The sequence below is a fragment of the Loxodonta africana genome, chromosome 3, assembly GCF_030014295.1.
Source record: "Loxodonta africana isolate mLoxAfr1 chromosome 3, mLoxAfr1.hap2, whole genome shotgun sequence".
Taxonomy (NCBI): domain Eukaryota; kingdom Metazoa; phylum Chordata; class Mammalia; order Proboscidea; family Elephantidae; genus Loxodonta; species Loxodonta africana.
Window position 1 is genome coordinate 8,225,419 of NC_087344.1, and position 23,880 is coordinate 8,249,298.

A 23,880-nucleotide genomic window follows, 5' to 3' on the forward strand; every position below is an offset into this window, starting at 1 on the left:
GCCTCCCTGGGTCCTGTGTCACGGGAGGGGTGGCAGTAGACAAATGCAGGCAGCCACAAGGTACTGGAAATGGTATTTAATCATAATTAAATAGCTCTTGGGCGTCAAACTCTGATTAAGCCATAATTGAGGTTCTGGGGCCTGGGCTGCTGGGCTGAGCCTCCTGGTGGCTTGGCCACCCATCCTGCGAGAACTCTGTCCCGGTGCACAGTTCCAGGGGACCTGAGCCCATCCGCTGCTGAGGTGCCGCAGCTGCCGTCACCGCTCCACGGCCATGGCCTGGGCCTCCTCGTGGGGGAAGGCGATGTCAAAGATCTCACGGTAGTGCTCCACGAAGTGCACCTCCAGGCCCTCCGTGATGAACGCCGCCAAATCGTAGAAGTCCTTCTTGTTCTCTGCTGGCAGCACCACGCACGTCACGCCAGCACGCTTGGCCTGGGAAGGGAGGACCGTGGAGATTCCGGTCAGGTCCAGGAGGGAGCTACCCAGGCACAGGAGCCTACTGCTCCAGGAGAGAACGGGCTGGAAGAGGAAACTGAGGTCCTGGGGCACAGTGCTGGTCTCTGCTCGCACAGCCTGGACTGCTGGGCCCCCAGAGCTGGGCACCTTCAGGGTGTCCACAGACACAAAGTTTCTTGGACCTGGGAAGACACGTGTACTCTTCCTGGGCTTAACCATGGGATCTGCTACCAGACACAAGTCTGGCACCTAACGGGTCTGGAGAACATCTGAAAGCATGACACAGCGTAGAGTTTTCCAGACATGCTGCTCACAGCCCTCCAGGGCTCCTGGCTTGCGTAGGGTAGAAGCTCAGGCCCTCTGCGCGGCCCACAAAGCCCATCCCACCCAGGGTCCCTGTGCTGCGGTCCCTCAAGCCTGCAGCTCTGCCTTAGGGGAGGACTGCCTGCTCCCGGGGCAAGGCACTGTTGCCTTACAGAACTCTCCTACTTACCCTCCAAGGAGAAGCGGCTATCAAATGAGGAAAGAGATGCAGAAAAGGGAGGCAACAGTTGTGAACCTCACCTCAGCCAAAACGTCCCCTGCACTGGTCACCCAGCTGCTTCTCCCCACCCCCATGGGCCCCCTTGATCAGACTAAGCACCTAGTTGGGGAAGGCCCAGAGAACAGGGGACAGGATGGAAAATGGACACAGGGCAAGTGAGGAGGGAGAGGTGTGCATGGTTGTGACAGAATCAGGCCACATGGGGACTATCAGGAGGGGAGGTGGGTGGGCAAGAGCCAGGTAGAAGCAGTGGGGCTCCAGGCCACAGCCCACGTGGCAGGCCTCACCCTGCGGAGCACCCACCAGGCACATCCATGCCTCATCTTGCTCACTGCCTGTGCTCCCCACCCATGGGCTCAAGGCTGAGCAGAGATGAAGTCCTGGGGGGAGGCTCTAGGACATTGGCCAGAGTCTCAAAAAGCCTGAGATGCCCTGTGGAGGGGCAGCCAGGAGCAGACTCAGAGCATGGGCTGTGTGCCAGGCAACCCTGGGGGTAAGTCCAGCCCCTCTGCCACCTGGCCCTGGGCAGAGCCTGCCCCACTTGGGGTTTCATTTAGCCAGCTGTGAAATGGGCTCATTACTCTGATTCCTGTGAGACCCAGATGTGACAAAACGTGTGGGGTGGCTGGGACCTGCCACCCGCTGGTGAAGCCGAGCTGGGTGCCTGGTTCAGGCCACTCAAGGGCAGGGACCCTGCCTGGGCCCTGACTCAGCCTGGGACCCTGGGTGGTGAATGCCAGTGGGGTGCCACCCAGGAGCGGGGCCCTGGCACTCACTGCGATGGTCTTCTCTTTGATGCCACCAACGGGCAGAATCTTGCCCGTGAGGGAGACCTCACCAGTCATGGCCAGGTTCTGGCGCACTGGCTGGTCCATGGCCAGGGACAGCAGAGCCGTCACGATGGTACAGCCAGCACTTGGGCCATCCTTGGGGGTGGCGCCCTGGGGGGAGAAGCGAGTGGGTGGGCAGGCAGCCGGGCAGAGGTGGCGCGGGCGGGCAAGGTAGGTGAGTGCTCACCTCGGGTACGTGCAGGTGAATGTGTGAGGTCACCAGGAACTTGTTGGTGGGGTCCTGCTGCATCAGGAAGGCCCTGGCGAAGGTGTAGGCAATGCGAGCACTCTCCTTCATCACCTCCCCCAGCTGGCCTGTCACCTCTAGGCTCCCGTCCTTGTCCCCCTTGCCATCCTTGTCCTGTGGCCGCCTCAGGGATGTCTCAACAAACAGCGTGGAGCCTCCTGGAAGACAGGATGGAGCTGTGAGCTCACACCCACTCTCCCTGGCCCACCCCAATGGCTCCCGTCACCATCCCATCTGCCCGCTGTCACCACCACCACCTCACGCTGCAGGGACTGCCCACTCAACAGCACGGGGGGTGGGGGGTAGGGGGCTTACTCTCTGACAACCTAGAGTGACCCGAGTCCCCACGTGGTAGCAAAAAGGCAGCCAGGGACTGCTCAAGAAGGCCCACTCACCCATGGCGGTCCAGGCCAGCCCCATGACCACACCAGGGGGCGTCACGTCGTACATGCGCTCCACGGTGAAGACCGGTTTCCCCACAAAGTCCTGCAGGTTCTCAGGTGTCACTTCCACCGACTGGGCCTCACCGCTGACAATCTTGTAGGCGGACTTCCGTAACACCTGGGGCAGGGCAGGCGGAGGGTGGGCATAGCAGTGGCAGGGCACAGGGGCAGCGGGGGCAGCGGGGACAGCCAGCTCACCTTCTCCACCTGCTTCTGCAGGTTGCGGACACCGCTCTCCCGGCAGTACTGCTTGATGAGCAGGGTCAGCACGTCCGACGACAGCTTAGCCTTGCTCTCATCCAGGCCACAGAGAGCACGGGCCTGGGGCACCAGGTAACGCTGTGGGGGAGAACTGTGTCAGGGCTGGGCCTCTGAGGAAAGCCCACCAACCACAGGCCCCCATGGGGTAGGGAAGACAGAGCGGGTCCATAATCTGGTGAGGGAGACGGAAGCCACTCCCGGGGTGACACCGTATGCGGTCCTGGCAGAGGGCGGGGCCTGCAGCCCGCCAGTCGCGCCACCTCCATCCTCAGGTCTCCTGTCCAGGCCTATACTCAGCCCCATCCTCCGTTTGCCTTGCCCCCATGATTGACCTCCAGTCACCCTCCAAACGGCAACCTAGATGCCGCTCCCTCCAGGAAGGCCTCCCTGATCCCTTGGGCGATGCATGCCACCGTGCCCCTTGTACAGCCTGGGGTCCCATGTGGTGGCCAACTGGTCATGTGGCCGTAGCTCTCAGCCTCAAGCACCATGGTCACCCACGGCCCAGCACATTCTCTGCCACAGAGCAGCCACTCAACACTGTCACGAGAACCACCGTGTGGCTGAGGGCAACAGAGGCACGCAGAGGGCCCAGTGCCTGCTCCAGCAGAGACTTCAGGCCAGCACACAGCCCTAATGTGGGCTAATGGGCCCCACCTGTCCCTTTAGGGCCCTGAGTCTGCCCTTCTGTCAGCCGGGGAGATCAAGTCTCACCCCAGCTGTGGACACAGGACATGCGGGGGCCCCCACTACCGCCTTCAACCAAATGGCCATAAACCCTGCCTGTAGAGTGTATTTCCCTTATGTTTATCTCAAGGCCTGACCTACTTCTTGGTCATACCACCTGCCAGCTCTCGAGGGCAGGGGCCCCAGGGTCACTGCTGTCCCCACACAGCATCTGGCACCTGGTGGACACTACTGTGCCCCAAGCCTGTGCTGGGTGTCCCCTATCCCAAGCGCTCCCTCCCAGGTCGGGGACAGCCTGGGCGGTGTCTCACCTCGGCAATGGCCAGCTTCTCCTGGGCCACGTAGCCGGACACGTTGATCATCTCCATGCGGTCCCGCAGTGGCTCCGGGATGGTCTCGGTGATGTTGGCTGTGCAGATGAACAGCACCTGTGGGAGCTCCAGGTGCTGAGGACCGCCCAGCCTGACACCCCCCACCACCCCCCTACCCGGCAGGCTGCACACTTTGGATAAGTCCACGGGCACGTCCAAGTAGTGGTCCAGGAAGTTGGCATTCTGCTCCGGATCCAGCAGTTCAAGCAGCGCCGATGAGGGGTCACCCTGGTAGCCCCGGCCGATCTTGTCCACCTGGGGCAGCAGTGGGCGGGGGTGTTGGCACTGGGCGGGAGACCGAGCAGGACCAGACCCTGCGCGCCGTGGGGCTGGGGCCAGGACACCCTGAGGGTGTGCAGGGCTGCACGTAGGCCACGAAGCTGGGCAAGCAGAGAGGTGGCCTAGCAGGTGCGGCTGTGGACGGGGACAGGGTCCTCAAGGGGCTGGAGGGGACCCTCCCCTTGTTGTCACAGCCAGACACCCCGGTGACTCGGGGAGCATCTAAGCACAGGGACCCAACCCCGCCTGGAGACAGTGTCCGAGCTCAGAGGGCAAGCCCCCCCGGCCCGCCGCACCTCGTCGATGAGGATCAGTGGGTTCTCCGTCTTGGTCTTCTTCAGGCACTGGATGATCTTTCCCGGCATGGCCCCCACGTATGTGCGCCTGTGGGAGAGGGCATGGTGGGGTTGGCACCTTGGTGCTTGGGGACTCCAGAGCCTGTCCAGGCCTTCCGGCATCAGAGGACGTCAGCGGTGGCCATCTGCAGAGGGTCACCCCAACTCACGCAAGCTGGGAGATGCCGACACTCACCCCCAGGTTCACAGGCTGAGGAACCCTTGAAGAGGGGAGCAGAGCCATGGCACCGGGACTCACATCCCCATCCAACAGCGGGGCTGGCACAGCCAGGCACTGGGAGCAGCACATCCCCCCACCCCTGGTGGGGTCCTGAGCTGGACACCCAGGACCCCCACAATCCTGCCCGTGCCACTTCTCACAAAGGCCCCTCAGACCCAGCACTGTCCTGTGGGCTGTGGGTGCCCAGAGTGGAGATGCCTAGCCCAGGGTCTGCCCACAACTGGCCAGTTCTCCTGAAGTCTCCTTACTGAGCCCAGCTCTTCTCCAAGCATGTGGGACTTGGCAGGGAACAGACCAAACCTGACTCCTGGGCTGTGAAGGGGCCCACAAAGCAAAAACACCCTGCACAAAACACTTGTCGGATGCCTTCGAGTTGATTCCAACTCACAGGGACCCTACAGGACAGAGCACAACTGCTCCATAGTTTCCTAGCTTCCTGTAATCTTTACAGGAGCAGGTCGGCAAGTCTTTCTCCTGCAGAGATGCTAGTGGGTTTGAACCTCCAACCTCTCGGTTAGCAGCCAAGTGCTTAACTGCTGCTGTACCACTAGGGCTCCTTACACAAAGCAGAGAGGAATTTTGTGTCTGAAACAGGAAAAGTAATGCCGGGTTGGGGAATTCTGAGTGCCAGTTGGAGATATGGTTTTAGCAGTGAGGTAAGGACCATGTGGGTGTCTGACTGCTCCAGACAGAGGGAACAGCAGGTTCAAAGCCTCAGGGCAGGAAAAGCAGGAGGGCCCAGCAGCTGGCTGGAACGAAGTGGACCAAACAGGGAGCAGGTGGAGGCCGGGGCAGGAGGGGGCGGGCCTTGTGGGCCCCTGTGAACAGAAAGGGGTTTAGTACCGTGGAGCCGCAGCTGTGGTTATCAGTGGGATTCTTTCGTCAGGGCAGTCAGTTCCATGTCCTTGTCCTTGTCAGGAGCCCAAATGACATCAGCACAGAGTGCCCACGGTCCCTGCCACCCGCCCCCTCCCCATATCCCCTCAGCCCTCTCGGTGAAGCACCCAACGTCAAAGACCACCTGCATGTGGTTTAGAAACTCGGCCAAGGTCTCAGCTCACCCCCAGTGGGGTCCTCAGCCCACAGCTCTGGGGTCTGCTGCAGGAAGCCAGCCTCAAACCACTTGCTACCAGGCCCCGCCTGGGCCTCCCTCGGACCGCTCCTCCCCCTCGCCCTGCTGCTCCGAGCCCAGTCCTTTTCCCTGGGAGGGGATGGCGCCCCAGCCCTCCCAGGCTGGGCCTCAGCCTCTGTCCCCATCTGCTCTTGGTGCGTGTCCCTCCTCCCTGGCTGCCCGGCCCTGCCGTCTCTGGCGGATGGCTCCCTTCACAGAACCTCTGGTGCTCACAGCAGGCCCCGGCAGGGGAGGTCGGCAAGAGAGGCAAGCTCCTGGGGTGAAGACGGCCAGGGAAGCGGAGGCTGTGCTAACCAGGGGCTCTCACCTGTCCAAATGCCAGCCACAGCCCAGCTCCAGTGGGCCCCAGGGGACCAGAACTTTTCTTTCTTTTTTTTTTTTTTTCTAAAGGAGCCAGACAGCTCCCAGTTTTTAAACACTGACTCATAACGTATTTAAACTCAGTGCAGGGTGATCCCAACAGTTGGCAAATACGCCACACCACTCACACCTGTCTCACAGAAACCAAGCTTCTAAAAAAACTGTCTTCCACAGACTAGCATAGCTGGAAGGCCATGAGAATACACCCTCCTGCCTGTCGGCCCCATGGGCCAGGCTGGCATGAAGGCTCTACCCTGAGGGAAGACCTGGCCCTGCCCTGGGCCAACAGGGAGGAGAGACACAAGGTTGGTGCAGAAGTTCCCCCTGCTCTCAGTGAAGACCCCCTCCCCCTGCTCTCGCTGGAGACCCCTCCCCCCTGCTCTCAGTGAAGACCCCTTCCCCCCACTCTCGCTGGAGACCACCTTTCCCCCCTCCCACTCTAGGCCACAGGCTTTCAGGAGGCTGAGCCCACCCTGGTCCTACACACCGAGTGGTGCTTTCTCCCCCATCAGGGTTGCTGAGCTGGTGGAACATGGGCTGGAGCTACCAGGGGTCGTTTGCCAAAAGCCTGTCCAAGAGATGCAGATTCCTGCCAGTGTCTGAGCGCCTGGACTCAGCCAGGCCTGAAGTTGGTTCTACGCCTAGGTTTTCCAGTTACTTACTCCAGTGAGCAAAGTTACCTGCAACCAAAATCGCTGGAGCAAACATGAATGTGGATGATGCCTACGGGGGTTAAACTGACCAGACGGGGCTGAGGGAGCCATGAGGGCAGATACTGCCACGGTGGCCTGGCCTACCTGTGCCCCTTGATTTCCGCCACGTCAGTCATGCCCCCAACGCTGAAGCGGAAGTACTCGCGGTTCAGGGCGCGGGCGATGGAGCGGGCGATGCTGGTCTTGCCCACGCCAGGGGGGCCATAGAAGCAGAGGATTTTGCCCTGGGTGGAGCCTCGGAGCTGGCTGACAGCGATGAACTCCTGCGGGCAGAAGCCACGCTCAGGGGCAGGTTGGGGGGCTCTGCCCAGGACCCTGAGCCGCACACACCTCCCCGCTTTCACACGAAGGGTCCGGGCTCGCCCCAGAGGGGCTCAGTGGCTGGAACCGTCATCTGCCGCGAGACAGCCAGCCTGTGGCCAAGGAGGCTAAGTGCTGGGGGGCTGAGGGTGACCAGCAACCCCACCCAGAGCTCTACGTCCATCCCGGGAGCCCTGCCCCCAACAAGGCACATCCTACCCAGCTCCCTGGACCAACTGGTGCCTCTCTCCCTGGGTTCCACCAGGCCTACCCCCAGGCAGGCACATCTGGCCTTGTTCCCTGCCCCATGGGCTCTGGCCCTGCTGGTTTCTACTGTCACACCTCACACATCTATGAGCTCCTGCGAGCTCCCACTGGTGGGCGGGCGGGCGGGCAGGCAGGCGAGTGGCTCAGGTACACACAGTATCCCTGTTGTCGCTGCACCGCCTCAATGCCACTCCCTCCCCCTGGGGTCCCGCACCTCATCAGCCCCCAACAATCTTACCCTGCCAAGTCCCTCTGCACCCCAGGTGGCTCCTGTGGGATCCCCCACAGCATGCAGGAAATCCTCAGCTCCAGGTACGGGGGTCAGCCCTGAGGCACCCCTACCCCGAGGTAAATCCAGAAGATGAGAGAGACTGTGCCCCTGGGCCCATCCTAGGCACCCCGACCAAGTGCATTCGGGATGTGGGAATGTGGCACCCAGGTGGGACGGCCGGTGCCCCAGGACCCCAGGCCGGGTAGGGGTGCCAGAGGCTCACCAGGATGCGCTTCTTGACGTCCTCCATGCCGTAGTGGTCCTCCTCCAGCACCGCCTGGGCCCGCACCAGGTCCAGGTTCTCATTGCTGTGCTTGCCCCACGGGATGGACGTCAGCCAGTCCAGGTAGTTGCGGGTGACGCTGCCACAGAAGAAACGGGAGCTGATGAGTGGAGCCTGGCGCATCGCGCAGCCCTCAGCAGGCCACCACGGAGTGGGGCTTGGCATGTTCCCAGCGCCCACTACGTCTGCAACGCTGATGAGGGAACCAAGGGCACCTCAGGCCGAACAGGCAGGTGGGGGTGGGACCCCTTTAAAAGGTGTCTGGGTATGAACTGCAACTGAGATGTCTTGTGGCCAGCAAGTACAAAGCACTCTGCCAGGTCTCAGGGAAGGCACGGAGCCTCGGCACAGAGGGGGACCACTCGACGTCTGACACGTCTGCACGAAGCTGAGCTGCATGGGCCCCTTTGCCCTCTCTACCCCAATGGGAGCAGTGACCACCACCAGAGGAGGCTAGGGTAAGGGAGGAGAAACCGGGGCCCAGGGTAAGTGGGGAAACCAAGGCAGGCAGTGGGGCTTGGGAGGATAGCCCCAGACTGACCCTGAGCCTGGAGCTGTGTGCCTGTGGATGGCAGCTGCCCTGGCCTAGAAGTATCTTCTGGGCCAGGAGGGAGTCTGTGGATGTGAAGGACTGGTTGTTTTGGGGGGAGGCCAGAAGGCCCATTTACAGGCACCAAGGTAATGCTGGGTATGCTGCCACCAAGGGGCTCACCCTCTGGTGTTGGAGACGAGCTGGAAAGGCCACAGGGCCCAGACCCCACAGAGCCGGTGGCCACAAGACACCTCAGGTACAGTCCACCCCCACCTGCCTGGTCAGCTGACCTGAGGTGCTCTTGCTTCCTTCGTTTGTGTTGTGAATGCAGTGAGCACCTGTGTTTTAGGGGCCACAGAAGCCATGGCAAGGATGTGACAAGCCAGGATGTCACCAAGCTCGTGGCTGGAAAAGGGTCTTAGGCACCAAGTGGGGAAAAGGAAACTAGGAGTCGTACCTGGGGCGGGGCCAAGAGTCCCCATGTAACTGGGATGGGCTTGTCCTGAGGCTCTCAGGCCCTGGGGCAGAGCCAGTGGCACAGACCCACTTGCTCTGGGGCGGTGGGCAGCATCTCAGTGGCCTTTTGCTTGGCCCACGCTGACCAAGTACACAAACGCAGAAGGAGGAAGGCAGAATGGCAGCCCCAAAGATGTCCGCCCGCATCCTAATCCCTGGAACCTGTGACTGTGGCACCTTACATGGCAAGAGAGACTTTGCAGGTGAGTAAAGCAAGGATTGTGAGGTGGGGATGACTCTGGATGAGCCGGGTGGGCCCAAGGTGATCGCAAGGGTCCTTGTAAAAGGGAGAGATGAAGATCAAAGAGAAGCTGTGACGACGAAGACAGAGATCAGAGAGAGAGGGATGGCAAAATCCTTTGAAGACAGAGGAGGGGACCATGAGCCCAGGAATGTGGGTGGCCTCCTAAGCCAAAAATGGCCGGGAAGCAGATTCTCCCCTGGAGTCTCTAGGAAGTCCTCAGAGCCAGGCACGTGAGTCCAGCTCAGATACTCCCGTCTAAAGAGTATCTGCCCTAGGGCTACCATCCATGAGGAACAGCACTGGCTTGGTGCACTAAGTGGGCCAGAGCAGAGGGGCTGTTCTATCCTGGCTGCATCCAGTGGGCCGGGTGTGGGCAGAACCTGATGAACTGGCCTGTGTGAACTGTTGTGGGGGGAAATAGAGCCCCCCAGGCCGGTGCTGGGGAAGATAACACAAGGCAAGGCACAGGTACCTCCTGGATGGCTCTCAAAGCACCCAGAGAGGGGCCGGGGACAGGAGAGGGTCTGAGGCCTTCTAGTCCTCCTAGAAGATCTGGCTTAGAGCCAGACATCCCTGGGTTCGAATCCCTCTGTCACCATCTACTGGCTTGGAGGCCCTGGATACTAACTTCTCTAAGCACTGGAATTTTTATCTGTAAAGTGGAGATGACAACAGCCCATTCCATATCGTGCCAGAGGGACCCCCACCCTCCGGGCTAACAAGGCTGCCGTCCCAGACCCTACAGCCGGTCACCTGGCTTTCCCAAGGCTGGGGAACGAGAAGGGGGTCACACCCCAAGGGCCGGACACTGTGCCTCGCAGAGCTCACGCATCCATGGACTCACTTGAACTCGGAGGAGTGGTTGTCCAGCAGGCCCAGCTTGCTGAGCTCCTCGTCCACCACGTCCATGACATGCTTGGGGACCACCAGCTCCTTGAGACGCTCACGAAACTTCTCCTCGATGGCTTCCTTGTCCTCCTTCTCCAGGCCCAGCTCCTTCTTGATGATTTTCAGCTGCTCTTGCAGGAGGTACTTGCGGTGGGTCTGCTTGATCTTCTCCTCCACCTGCAGGGCCAAGGGTGTGCGTGACGGGCCTCGCAGGACCCCAGCCTGAGGTGTGGCTGTGCTGGGCTGGGAGGGGGCTGGCCACAGTCAGGGTCCCCACTGCCTCCCGGGAGTGTGGGGAGGAGAAAACCCCGCCCGCAAATCCTCCAAGTCCTTTCACGCTGAACCTAACATCTCCCAACTCGGAGGACTCGCACCACAGTAACACACAAATCAATTCTGTTGTTGTCAGCTGCCATCAAATTGGCCCCTGATGTGTGGCGACCCCATGCACGACAGAACAAAACCCTGCCCAGGACAGTGGACCCCAGACAGCCGAGTCTTGGAATATTTCAACTTTTCCTGCATTGGTTCCTGATTCCTAGCGCTGCTCCCAGGCCAACAAAGCAGAGAAATTCTCTCCCTCGAGACAGGACGGTGCTGGGACCTCGCCACTCGATTCACACTCTGGCATCAGTTTTAAGTTTCCTGTTTAACGCAAGGAGCTCCACAGCCCAGAACCACAGAGCGACTGACTCTGCACAGCCCTCAAATCACACAGGACTTTGCAGCCTGTTGTGGCGGCCTCCCAGCAGCCCCATCTGAGTCTGGCTGACACGGAGCAGCCTGCTGGTCACTCCAGGAGCGGCCGCCTGCCCCACCTGTGCTTACCTCCCGGCCCAGGCGCTGCTGCAGCTTGCTCAGCTCAAACTCCTTCTTGAGGAGTGACAGGGCCTTGTACAGCCGCTTGGGTATCTAGCGAGAAAGGGGAGGTGTGAGGATGGTCACGGGCTGGCATCTGCTTGTGCCAGGGTGACGGGGAGGACGGGCCCTCAGGAGCTGCGTGTCGGCGACAGGGTCTCTGCACAGCCGCCAGGCTACGCCCCACAGAGGTAAAGCTGCCCACACTCAGACCAGTTGTCCAGTTCTCCAGAAAGACACCCCCAGGCTACAAGCTGTGTGGATGACTTCACCGAAGCACTGCTGGGAACAGCCAAAGGCAGGAGACAACCCCAACACCCCACCTAAGGACCCCTGCGGGGGAGACGACGCAGCCACTGAAGTGAACGAGATGGACGGACATGGACAGATGGCCCCTGCCAACATGAATCCTTCTCAAGAGCAGAGCTAGGACTGTGGGCAGGGCTGGGGCTGGCTCCCGGTGTGCAGAGGGACCAGCAGGTCGTAAGGCTGCAGGGAGTGGGTGCTGGGGAAGCTAGCTGCTGCCACCACACTCACGTTGGTCTCCTCCAGGACGTCCTGCAGCTCGTGGGACTCGGCCCCGGTCAGCGCAGCGCCCATGTCGCTCAGGTAGATGGGGTTGTCCACCACCCGCTGGCCCGCCTGCATCATCTGCAGCACCGACTCTCTGGGAGGGACAGAGGAGTGCTGCCACAGGGATACATGGATGCCGCAGCAGCCAGGCCTTCCTGGGCCCCGTGCCCTCTGCTAGAAGGAGTGTTGAGGGGGGCCTCCTATCCCCAGCTGTGCAGAGTGAGGTGTTGCGAGTACGTCCCCTGGGAGCCAGCTCTTGTGCCCAAGGCGCCCCATGTTCAGGCTGATGGGTCAGCCCATCCCACATGCTAGGGCAAGGCTAATGTCCACCCCCAAACCCCAGTCCCCCTGACAGCCATTTAGTGACCTCATGAGGCCCCTCCCCACCCCATGAGCAGATGACAACCAAGGCTTCCACGTGAATCCAGGCCATTTTTAGCAAAAGCCCAGAGCCAGGTTATTTGGCTCACATCCCCCTTTCCTGGCAGACCTCCGATCCCACCCTCACCCTTGAGGGGAAGAGAGCTCTGGGGGTCAGGCAACCTCCTCCTCACAAACCCATCCCCAGCAAGGTTTCCTGCCAGGACAACACCCTGCAAAGGCCTGGTGCTGACCTTGCTGCAGAAAGGACACTGACCTGTAGAGAGGGTTCAAGGCGATGATGTCACGGATGGTCTTCACAATCTCGGCGGTCAGGGCCTGCAGACAAGAAGGCAGACGGGTCACTGGGGCCTGGTCAGCAGCCCAGGAGTCCCTTCCTTCCACCTGTCACTTCACCAACTCCCCAGCCACCTGGCTTGGCTAAGGAGGGCGTGACAGACAAGGCATGGAGCCAGATTCACCAGCCACAGGGACTCAGGACCAAGAAAGGACAAACCACAACCAGACTAGCCTGCATTTTAAGCTCAGAACAAGCCCCCTTGAAAAAGGGGGGGCGGGGGCGGCTCTTGATTCTTAACCACTGATGGCACGGTGGTTAAGAGCTTGGCTGCTAACCAAAAGGCTGGCAGTGCAAATCCACCAGCTGCTCCTCGGAAACCCTATGGGGCATTTCTACTCTGTCTTATAGGATCACCATGAGCTGGGATTGTCTCAACGGCAACAGGTTTGGTTTTTTTGGTTCTTGATTCTTCGAGTGCTATCCTTACAACCGCCACACCTCCTTCTCCCATCTCAGACTTCATGAGATGCCCAGGCCAGGACTTGACCCCTGCTCCACGGTGTGCCTGTGCATCGCCACCCAGACTCTCAGGCTGTCTGCCACAGACACTGTGGGTATGGCCGAGCCCGGTTCTCCTTCATGCTTCTCTCAGCCACGGTGACACTGCTAATGCTCTGGGCGGGGTCACTGGATGGAGCTTGTGGCATAAAAACCTGCTCCACATTTGTGTTGGGAGGGCGCCAGGCTCCCAACACATCACACTCCATTGGCCACAGTGGTGGCCTGAAGCAGCTGGCTGCCATAGCGGCCTTTTAAACGTAATTGCCTGGTCTCTGGTTACTGAAATTGGCCTGAACTTGTCTGAGACAACCTTTGCAGAAGGAACCAAACCAGATAGCAGGAGGTTCAGGGCACTGGGAACAACCAGGATGAACACACTGACTCTCAGGGGTCTTCCTGATTCTTAGAATTCAAGATTCTCCTAAGATATCCCAAAGCTGTGCTGGGCAGCAAGTAGCCACTAGCTGCATGCAGCTATTCAAATTAAAATTGCTCTTGGTGGGGCTGTCGAGACAATTCTGACTCCTGGCGACCCCATGTGACAGAGCACAACTGCCCCACAGGGTTTTCTTGGCTGTAAATCTCTACAGGAGCAGATCAGCAGGCCTTTCTTCTGCAGAGCTGCTGGTGAATTTGAACTGCCAACCTTTCAGTTAGCTGCCGAATGCTTAACTGTTGCACCACCAAGGCTCCTTGAACGAAAACGAAATAGGATTAAACATCCTGTTCCTGTCACATAGCGCAGAATTGTAGAACGTTTCCGCCATCGCAGAAAGTTTGTACTTAACAGTGGTTAAGGTGCTCAGCTGCCAACTGAAAAGTCAGAGGTCCGAACCACTAGCTGCTCTGTGGGAAAAAGAAGTGGCAGTCTGCTTCCAAAAAGATTACAGCCTTGAGTAGTTCTACTCTGTCCTTCAAGTTTGCTTAGTCGGAACCCACTTGAAGGTGGGTTTGGGTTTTTAGCAGCAAATGCAGCCAGCCCTCTTCCTGCACCACAGCAGACATCGCCAATCGATCGTGGCACTCTTTCCCACATTGCTCAGAGGCTGCCTCAGAATCCTCAGCACGGTGCCACAGCCCACGAGCACTGCTGGGTACACCTGACTTTGTTCTTCCTCAGACATGTGACGTCAACGACCCAGGCACATTCCAGGCCTCAATTAGCTCTGGCTTTCTTCTTTGTCCCTGTTAGCGGGTAGGTCACCCTGCCTAGAACCCACACCACCGAGGGAGTGGAGGGCACTCTGCATCACCACCTCGACAGCTGGCTCGTCATGCCACGAGGGAGGCAAGGGGCTCTAGGCTTGGGGGTCAAAGTAGCCAAAGATCGCTTCTGTCTAAATGGCCTCGGCCATGGTGTCAGTTCCTTCCTCCCTGTCCAAATCTCCCAGGTTTGGTGGCATGGGCCTGCACAGAAGGCCCCCTGGGCACTGCTGGCAGTCTCTGCACAACACACTCGAGCCAGGATGGGCCTGGGTTCAAATCCAGCCTCCTCCAGGGGCAGCTAAGGACACGTTCCCTTACCTTTCTGATCCCAGTTTCCTCAAAGGCCTTTCATAAGGAAAAATAAAGCATTCACTCGGCAAGGATGCACGGCCCACGACCAGCCAGATGCATCCCGAGAACAAGGTTCGGGATGACAAGGGACCCCCTCTTTGAGAGGCTGCTGTGGCACTGTGCTGACAAGGACTCTGAGGCCACCCCTGAGCTCTGCGGGAAAGAGTACCGTGATCGACTGGTGACGTCTGCCGTGGGTGTCCCTTGGGAACATGGGAGCACCATGCGACCACCGCACCAACTCACTTTCACTTCCTCCGTAACCTGGAAATCCTCGTGGGCAACATTCTCGACCTCGACCATGAGCACCTCGTTGGGGGCGTCCGGGCCAGGATCTAGGACCACCTCCATCTGGCTCTTGGCGCTCAGGTCCTCCTCCACCTCCTTCTTGCTCCGCTTCGGCTTCCTCCGGGGCTTCTGCTTGTTTTCGGCTTCTGGCTCCTCAGGCTCCACCTCCAGTTGTCTGTTGATGTGAATCCTGAAGGTGGGAGCAAGGTGGAGCGGGGGCGTCGGGGCGTGCCAGCCCCCAGCCCAGGTGTCGCTGTTATGACAACTAAGTGAGGCTGGAAGTGTCAGGTCCGGGCTGAGCTCAGGCCCCTGCAGCCACCGGGGAAGGCAACCATGGGGCCTTGAGGTGGAGACCAAGCCGCCAGCTCCTCCATCCATCCTTGTACTCCAGGCAGGCTCACCCATAGCCTGTTTCCCACACCAACCCCTGCCACTGCCCACATGCGTGCCAAGCATACGACTGAGGTAGCAGCTAAGAGCAGCGGCTCTGGGGCCTCCTGTGACCACCTGCATCACTGCGTCCAAGTACCGAGCTGTCTCGAGGACTCTGCACCCCCGCCTCAGCCTGCGCTCTTTACACAGCAGCAAGTCGGAAGGCACCTTGTCAGAGGGGCCCTCCCTGACCACTTCGTGTAAAGTAGTGTTATAAACTGTGTCCCCAAAACATGTGCTGGGGTCACAACCTCTACACCTGTGGATGTAATCCTGTTCGGAAACAGGGTTTTCTTTGTTCTGTTAGTTAACAGAACATATCCAAGTAGGGTGGGTTCTAAATCTAACAGCTTCTGAGCTATAAAAAGAGCAAAATAACCCCCCCAAAACTACTACCCTGAGGAAGTCTTTAAACTGGAACTGAAACTATCCCCTGAAGTCACCTTGCACCAAATAATGGGTTAGCCTAATTAGAAAAGAAGGGTTCCATGAAGCACTATGTGCTTTTACAGGTTATCTACATGGGATTAAACCAACAGCAATTCGAAAGAACAGACGAGACGCTTAGGGAGCAGGGAATTTGTTAACGATGGTGAAAGAGTTTGGGAAAGGTTGTTGAGAAAGGCAGCACAGCTTGAAGAACGTGACCAACGTCACTGAACTGTACCTGTGGAAACTGCTGAGGTGGTATGTGTTTGGTTGGGTAGATTTTCACCACAATAAATAAGAGCACAACAGACACAGTGACACAGAGACACGAGGAGAGACAGATGCTGAGCGAGGATCATCAAGAAATGCCCACGGCTACTGCCAAGGAATCGGACAGCCGAGACTCAGATTTGGACTTCAAGGCTCCAGACCATGAGATGAGAAACGTCTGTCTGTTACAGCCCCCAGCATGGTATTTCTGTTACAGCAGCGCTAGGAGACTAAGACAGCAGCCTCCCCTAACAAGGCCCACCCCGCCCCCGTCCATCTTGCTCTGGTCTCCAGTGTGCAACCCCCATCTAAAAGCAGCCTGCGACCCTGCTGTTTCCAGGTCTGCCATGTCCACCCCACTGGGGGTGTGGGCTCCACAGGGGCAGGCCCCTCTCAAGGTGCTGGATGAACACAAGGGATTAAGCCTCGGTTCTCTCCTCTGTCACCAGGGAAAGGACAGTGCACTCTGGAGGGACACAGGTGTAGAGCCTGGCTGACGCAGGACTCAGGTGTGCAGAGAAGAGGGGCTGGGCCTCAGTGAGGACTGAGCTAGCCGTGCACCTCAGGAACCAACAGCTCATGGGTTAGCACTCAGGGCACAGGGGCCGCCACTGCTGTCAGACTCTCAGCTATGTCTTACTCTGTCCCCTCTGCTGTCAGAGTCTCAGCTGTGTCTTACTGTCCCCTCTGCTGTCAGACTCTCAGCTGTGACTTCCTCTGTTCCCTCCGGCCCGCGAATCCTTGTGGGAGACAGAGCAGCAGCCTCTGCCCTCCAGCAGACTCCAGCGTGAGCAGCTGAGGACGAGTGCAGAGACACCCATCCTCAGCTGCTCCTGCTGGACTCTTTGTGGCTTAGGCCTGTGGGAGAACCACTGGGACTTTTGCCAGAATCAACACATGACACAGATCACCATCTCCCCCGACTGTGTTCTGGGGGAATGGCCAGGCTGACAAAGAAAAAGACCGGTGAGCAAAAAAGGACGGAAATTGCTAGATTCAACAAATTCCAACAAGTGTCTCCAACAACGGGCTCTTCAGAGCCTTTGCTGCACAAACAGGCGTTCCAGGGCGACGCAAACGATTAAGCACTAGACCATTAACCTAAAGTTGGTGGTTCTAACACACCCAGAGGCACCTCAAAAGAAAGCCCTGGCAATCTGCTTCCAAAAGGTCACAGCCTCGAAAACCCTATGGAGCAGTTCTCATCTGCACACACGGGGTCCCTGTGAATTGGAACTGACTCCACGGCCATTAACAACAACAACTACACCGATGGCTCCGGACTCTCCACGAGGGCCTTTCTTCGGAGGTGCCTCCAACCCTTCGGTCGGCAGCCGAGCACATTCACCATTTGCATCACCCAGGGACTCCACTCTGTTGACAGTAACAATGACATCGAGCTTATAAAAGCTGTGTGCACCCTTCAGCAGGATGAGGTAGAAACTAAACATACTGACGAGGGAACATGCCTGGTTAAGTGACAACTGTCAACGGCCACGCTGTGTGCGTCTCAGCTCTGCCGGCAGACGCAGTCAAGGCGCTCGGAGGAAAACACACTCAACCGTAATCGCAGACACTGAAGAGGCGTGATCAAAGGGCACGTGCTACTTTCTGTGCCTCTGCAATGCTGGTCTGAATCAGGTGCACAGAACAATTCAGCAAGGATGCCTTGGCTGGCACAAATGGTTACGTGCTTGGCTGCTAACTGAAAAGTTGGAGGTTCGAGTCCACCCAGAGGCACCTCAGAAGAAAGGCCTGGTGATCTACTTCCGAAAAATCCGCCATTGAAAACCCTACGGACCACAGTTCTACTCTGACACACGGGGGCGCTGTGAGTCAGAGCCGACTCAGTAGAAGTCACTACTTCAGCAATCACTAAACGAAGATCAATAAACAGGTTGGAAAAGTAAAACCCTAAGGGGCGATGAAACAATATGGGTGGTGACAGTGAGAGCGGTGCCACACTGTGAACTGTCCACGTAGAAACTACGAATGGATGTATGTCTGCTGTGTACTTTGCCCCCAGAAATTAATAAAATCTTTTAAAAAAAAAAAAAAGGAACAGTTTCTCACTGAGCACCCATACCACCACTAGAACAGGACTCGGGACAGAAAGGGGGCCCAGCAGGGACAGGTCTGAGTCCCCGACCCACTCTGGAGACAGAGCTGCAGTGCGCACCAGAGAGGGCTGGTCAGCGCTGGGCCCCGGGCGCTCCAGGTCGCCGCCCACCATCTTGCACACTCCAGCCACCACGGGCCAGCACCCTTACCACCTGTCAAGCGCACCTTCTGTGCCCCATGACGATCATGCGCAGCTTGTCCCCGAGGTCCTGCATCTCATGGATCTGCACAAATGTCCCCGTGTGGTAGATCTCGTCCAGGCTCTCGACCACGTCAGACTCACTGCTGGGGGACAGGGGCACAAAGGGGTATCGGCACACACCCCCAGGTTCTCCTAGGACACGGGCTCAGAGGGAGAGGGGGGAGACAAGAGGCACCCCACTGGCCACCAACGAACACTGAGCGGCCACCTCGGTGCCCACAGGTGCCTGTTGGACCGTGGGGCCCAGCTGGGTTTGATTCTAATGCACACTCCCACTACCGAGTCAGCTGTGAGCCTATCTTCAGAGTTGAAAGTGGAGCTGATTTCTACCTGGGGGCAAGGTGGATGGACCTGGAGCTGTGCTATCGGCCCCGCTAGCTTTGCTCTGAAGGGGCCTAGCAGGTGGACTGTGACACTAAGGACCCTCAAGGTTAATCCCCCCACGGTCTTGACAATGCAGGACAGCTTGTGCTCTGAGCTGAATCCTCAGCCCAGACTGGAAAGGTACGCGGGCTTCTTGGTCTGGACCCCGTTAGGCTTTGCTTAGTTTCTTTTGGGCCAAGGGTCGAAGATCAACGCTACTCTACAGAGCAGGAGTTTTGGATGAGCTACACTCCAGTGACTTGGACGAAGGTGTAAAGGAAAATGCCACTTACCTGTCATCTCTCTTTAGAAAGACACCGGCATAGGGCTGGGCAAGACGAACTTTCCTTCTTAGCAGCTCAACCAGCTTCTTATTTTTAACCTAGCATGACAATGACCCTACAGTGAAATGCAGGGCAGGTGTCTGACATTCTGCCAGCAACTCTAGCAGTTTCTGTATTATTCTCTGCAGGTGTGCTAATCTGATCCAAAGCACAAACCAACATGGCCCAAGGACCCCTGATCAAAAGAAGAAGGTGGAGGGGCCAGGGAGGGGAGACACAGAACTGAGTACAGTAGTATAAACTAGCTGCGTTCCTTAGAGGGTTTCCCCCCTTCCTATAGAAAACTGAAAGCCATTGAGGCTGGATGAACACCCAAAAGTATTGCTCTGAGATCACCTTTAAACCTTAAACCAAAAAATGTCCCCTGAAGTCTTCTTTAAAACAAACAATAGTTTAGCTTAATTAGTAAAAAATTTCTACCTTGAGCACTGTGCTCTTTTAAGATCTATCTGGAGCCCTGGTAGCTCAGTGGCTAAGCACTCGGCTGCAAACCAAAAGGTCCGTGTTCGAATCCATCAGCTGCTCCTTTAGAAACCCTATGGGGCAGTTCTACTCGGACCTACAGGGTTGCTACGATTCAGAATTGACTTGACGGCACACAATGACAACAACAACTTGTGGGATCAAACTAACAGCAACTCAAAAGGTGAGACGGGAACCTTAGGGGGCAGTGAGTTTGTTAATGAGGGAGGAACAAATCAGGAAAGGAGGGTAAGAATGGTTGCACAACTCAAAGAACATAAACAATATCACTGAACAGTACACGTAAAAACTGTGGGTGTATGTTCTATTGTACACACTCTCTACAAATGATACACTTCATATTAAAAAAAAGTAGACGAACAACCAGCACCAAGAAATCGAAATAACAACCACTTTCAACAAGTTTTTCAGGGCAAAATGTCTTTGTTTGAAAATCTAAACCAACCTCCTTTTATTAATGTCAAAAAAGCAACGTTAAATATGTGTAAGTCGGACACGGGCCACTCCACAGGCTGATGACTTCCTCAGGTTTTCATGGAAATTATTTCCTCATCACAACTATATCCTGTCCATTAATTATCAAAGCCCTCCTCCGATCATAGCTCATTCCGACACCCCTCTAGCACAGCTGAAGGGCCAGCAGTGTCTTCTGGGAAATATCTGGTGAGGCATGGCGCACAGAGGGCCCGAGGGCTCAGTGATTTCTCTTAAATCCAGCTGCTGTCGAGCTGGGTCCGACTACGGCACCCCCATGTGTGTCAGGGTACAACTGTGCTCCATGGGGTTTTCGATGGCTGATTTTTCAGAAGTAGATCACCAGACCTTTCTTCTGAGGTGCCTCTGGGTGGCTTCAAACTGTCCACCTTTTGGTTAGCGGCTGAGCATGTCAACCATTCATACCAACCAGGAACCCTGATGTCTTTTAAGCCTGTGAACTCCCGGGCCAGACCTCAGCTAAACTCAGGACCCATCACACCTTACTGTGTATCAGAGTTACCTGGGAACTTCGTTAAAAGAGCTTCCTGGTCCTCCCACCCAGGGTTCCTCACTCAGTAGGTTTGGAGTGGGCCGAGGATTTGCATTTCTAACAAGCTCCAGGTGATGCTGATGCTGGTGGAGGAATACACTTTTGAGTCCCTGAGTGGCACAAACAGGTAACATGCTTGGCTATTAACCCAAAGGTTGGTGGTTCAAGTTCACCCAGGGGCACCTCAGAAGAAAAGCCTGGCGATCAACTGCCAAAGAATCAGCCACTGAACACCCTATGGAACACAGTTCTGCTCTGACACACATGGAGTAGCCATGAGTCGGGGTCAACTCAATGGCAATTTTTTTTAGTAGGTGCATTTTTCCGGGAAGAAGATCCATAGCATCCCCACCAGAACCTAAGGGCCTTAGGTCTATACTCAGAGGCTCAGTCAACTAACAAGGAGAGAAGCTACCAAGGCCAGCTGGTCAGTCAGCGGGCACTACAAAATCAAGTGGAAACGGAGCTTTGCTAACAGGTTCAGAATGCTCCACTGAGTCCCACAGAATTGTCCCTAATGTCTTTTCTGCTAACAGTTGACTGCTGCAGCCTCAGCATTTGTCTCCTCCCCTTAGCTGGACTGTTGCTGTTGGGTGCTGTCAAGTCCATTCTGACTCACAGTGACCTCATGTGACAGAGCAGAACCACCCCACAAGGTTTTCTTGACTGTAATCGTTATTGGAGCAGATCACCAAGTCTTTCTCCAGCAGAGCTGCTGGGCGGAATCAAACCACTGCCCTTTTCGGTTAGCAGCCAAGTTGTTAACCGTTGCACGACTGGGGCTCCTACTCTAAGAAATAAGGGAACATTATTATTTCCATTTTGCAGATGAGAAAATGGAGGCCCAGAGAAACAGCTTGCCCAAGGTTATGGAGCTAAAGGTCCTGAAGCCAGGATATAAACCCCATGGTCTGGCGCTGGCGCCTGCACTAGTTACCACTACTTAACAACAAAGAAAGGTCTTGAGAGGGCAGCTCATACACAGCCAAACAGCAGTGTGGGAGATGACGTGGAGAAGGACCCGTTCTCTCCCTTCCCCATGGACTGGCTGCTGCCCCCCGTGCTGTCCTTTTCCCTCCCAGGGGATCCTTGACATTCAGTTAGCAGAGTCTGGAGTGTGAGGGCAGAAGCTGACTCACTATATGACCTTGTTCACGCAGTTAACAGATAACCTTTCTCTTCCCTGGACTTGTTTCCACACCAGTTTAAAAAAAAAAAAAAGGAGGAGGGGGTTGGGGAGGGCATTTGAGGCCTTCTTTTTCCTACCCTGAAGGCTCCAGTTTCTTGAACTTACACTGCCCACGTGCCACTTTCTATTACGTCACCCTGGTGTTTTGCTTTTCTCTCAGTCTGACATGATCTTGTTTAATGTCTCATCCCTTCTTAAACACAAAGATTGTGTTTGATTTGTTCACCACTTTGTCCTCAGTGGTTGCTACATGGCAAAAGGTCAAGAACACTTTTTTGAATGAATAAACAGTGATTACATCCTTCGGGGACCATTCGCCCTCCGAGTCCAACCTCTTCCTAAGCTTCCTGTACCATCCCTTGCTCTATTATCCCCCATAGCACTTACTGCCTTCTTACATATTATCATTTACCTATTAATCTTGTTTACTGCCTCTCTCATCCTACTAGAATGAATTTGGTCTGCGTGCTCACTGCTAGTATTGCCAACACCTAGAGCCAGGCATGGCACGAGGCGAGGGTTCAAAAAAATTCAAGGAAAATGAATCTTGCAAATAGACTGTTAACCACAGGGCCGACCGCCTCGGGGAGATGTTACAAAACATCTACCAAGATACTCAGAAAAGTAACTGAGCTGCAATATTACCCTGGCGTCTCCCAGCCCACATTTCTAGAACTGGGATTCGAAGTGGCCTGAGTCCTACATTTATTAGGTTCAACTCCCCTCATCTAATAGACCCTAACAGATCCTAAAGGGAGAGGAATTTGGCTCAAGGTCATCAAGCGAGTGGTGAGCACACAGGGATTCCAACTCTGGCCTTTGAGAAACCTCGCGTCTGAAAAGCTGCGACACGGGAAAGCGCTAAGTGACCCCTCGGTTCTACCCGCTGCTTGCAGAGGTGGGGAAACTGAGGCGGAGGCGGGGCTCTCATTACCTCGATAATCTTGATAAAGCGCGGGAACACCGGATTGCGGGTGACGGCGATGAGCGGCAGGTGTGGGAACACGTCCGGGATCATCATGGGCGTGAGAGCCGTTATGACGGGTCCCTCTCCGCCGCCCGCGCTGCCCCCCGCACCCCCGGCCCCATCCTCCGCGCCGCCCTCTGAGGAGTCTTCACTGCCCGAGAATGCGCCGCTGCCACCGCGGTTACTCCCCTCCCAAAGCCCCCGCCACTGACCGGTGGCCACGGGGCCTCGACCCCACAGTGCCCAAGAATGCGAGGCGTCACAGACCCGCCGGCCCTTGGACAGCCAGGCGTCGGCTGCAATTGCGGCTCGCCCGCTGGCGGTGGCCAGGAGCGGCCGCCGCAACGCCCAACACCGCGCTGCGCCCCACAGACGCACGTAGCCTGTGCCCGCCGCCATGGCCCGGCCATCCTGGCGGCGCGCGAGAATTGCGTCATTTCCGCTCGCCGGGCCGGAGGCTACGTGCCACTAGGGGCGTACTCCTGCGCCTGTGGGGGCGGTGGCCCGAGGCGGAAAGCTTCAGGGGGCGGGGCCGGGGGGGGTGCGAGAGTTCTACACCGAGCAGGGCGTTCGCGTCCGTTGTCTCTAGTCATCTTCACCTCTTCGGGCCTCCCAACCAGCGCGCTCAAGGACCTTTCGGGTCTCTTGGAAGGCTGTAGGCATACGCCAGGCCCTAGCAGGCAAACTGTTGCTGCAAACGCAGCCTTTGGCGTATGCCTGGGCGGTTAAGCCCGCCAGTGACATGCGCATGTTCAGGTTCTGGGCCGCGTCGTCATTGGAGGATTAGGGATCCTGGAGACAGCGTGCGCATGCTGCAATCCAGGGCGAGGATTGATGGATTTGGACTTCTCCGGGGACGAAGTGCGCATGCTCAAACTCTAGTCCGCACACGCGCGGACTGTCAGGCGCGTTCCCGGGGCAGTTGATGGTCAGCGGAGGAGCAAGAGGGGCTGCACCGAGATGCTAGTAGTGATGCTAGTGGCGGCGATGACCGTGCGGCTCTGGCCGCTGGTCAGAGCTGATTCACTGTGCCGGTGGGGCTGCTATCCCAGGGCTAGGATGCTTTCGGGGGCCGGGAGGGAGCTGGCTCAGCTTTGAGCTGAGGGAAGTGGGGGGGTTGTCCCCTGGACAGACCAGGGACCCTTGGGACAGGCTCAGCCTGGGCGGAATCGAGGAGAATCATCCTGCCCCCGCTTCTCTGCCCCATTTCCTCTCCCTAACCTTATTGAGGCTTCTCCTCTTTTCCCTGTGAGTCGAACTTGATACCTCCCTTTCCTGTATCCCACCCTCCGATTTCTACTTAAAAACTCTGGCCCCATTCTGATCCCCTTAAGCCACCGCCACCACCCTAG

The 23,880-nt window shown here is 57.2% G+C and overlaps 1 protein-coding gene across 2 annotated transcripts; it reads right to left on the reverse strand.

Annotated features, from left to right (window-relative positions):
* Positions 1-2: 2 nt before the first annotated feature.
* On the reverse strand, positions 3-22,930 carry LONP1 (lon peptidase 1, mitochondrial). 2 transcript variants are annotated; one of them, XM_064280346.1, is made up of 18 exons: positions 22,496-22,930; positions 18,812-18,900; positions 18,119-18,235; positions 14,660-14,891; positions 12,272-12,333; positions 11,599-11,728; positions 11,032-11,115; positions 10,160-10,380; positions 7,964-8,102; positions 6,987-7,165; positions 4,418-4,505; positions 3,975-4,097; positions 3,783-3,899; positions 2,722-2,862; positions 2,476-2,641; positions 2,021-2,238; positions 1,780-1,944; positions 3-435 (listed from the first exon to the last, which is right to left on the reverse strand). In XM_064280346.1, exons 1-18 carry the CDS (start codon positions 22,925-22,927, stop codon positions 259-261), a joined length of 2,880 nt encoding a protein of 959 aa, XP_064136416.1. In that variant the 5' UTR covers positions 22,928-22,930; the 3' UTR covers positions 3-258. The 2 variants fall into 2 exon arrangements, with proteins under 2 accessions (XP_064136416.1, XP_064136415.1); XM_064280345.1 differs by having other exon boundaries at positions 18,119-18,238.
* Positions 22,931-23,880: the final 950 nt, after the last annotated feature.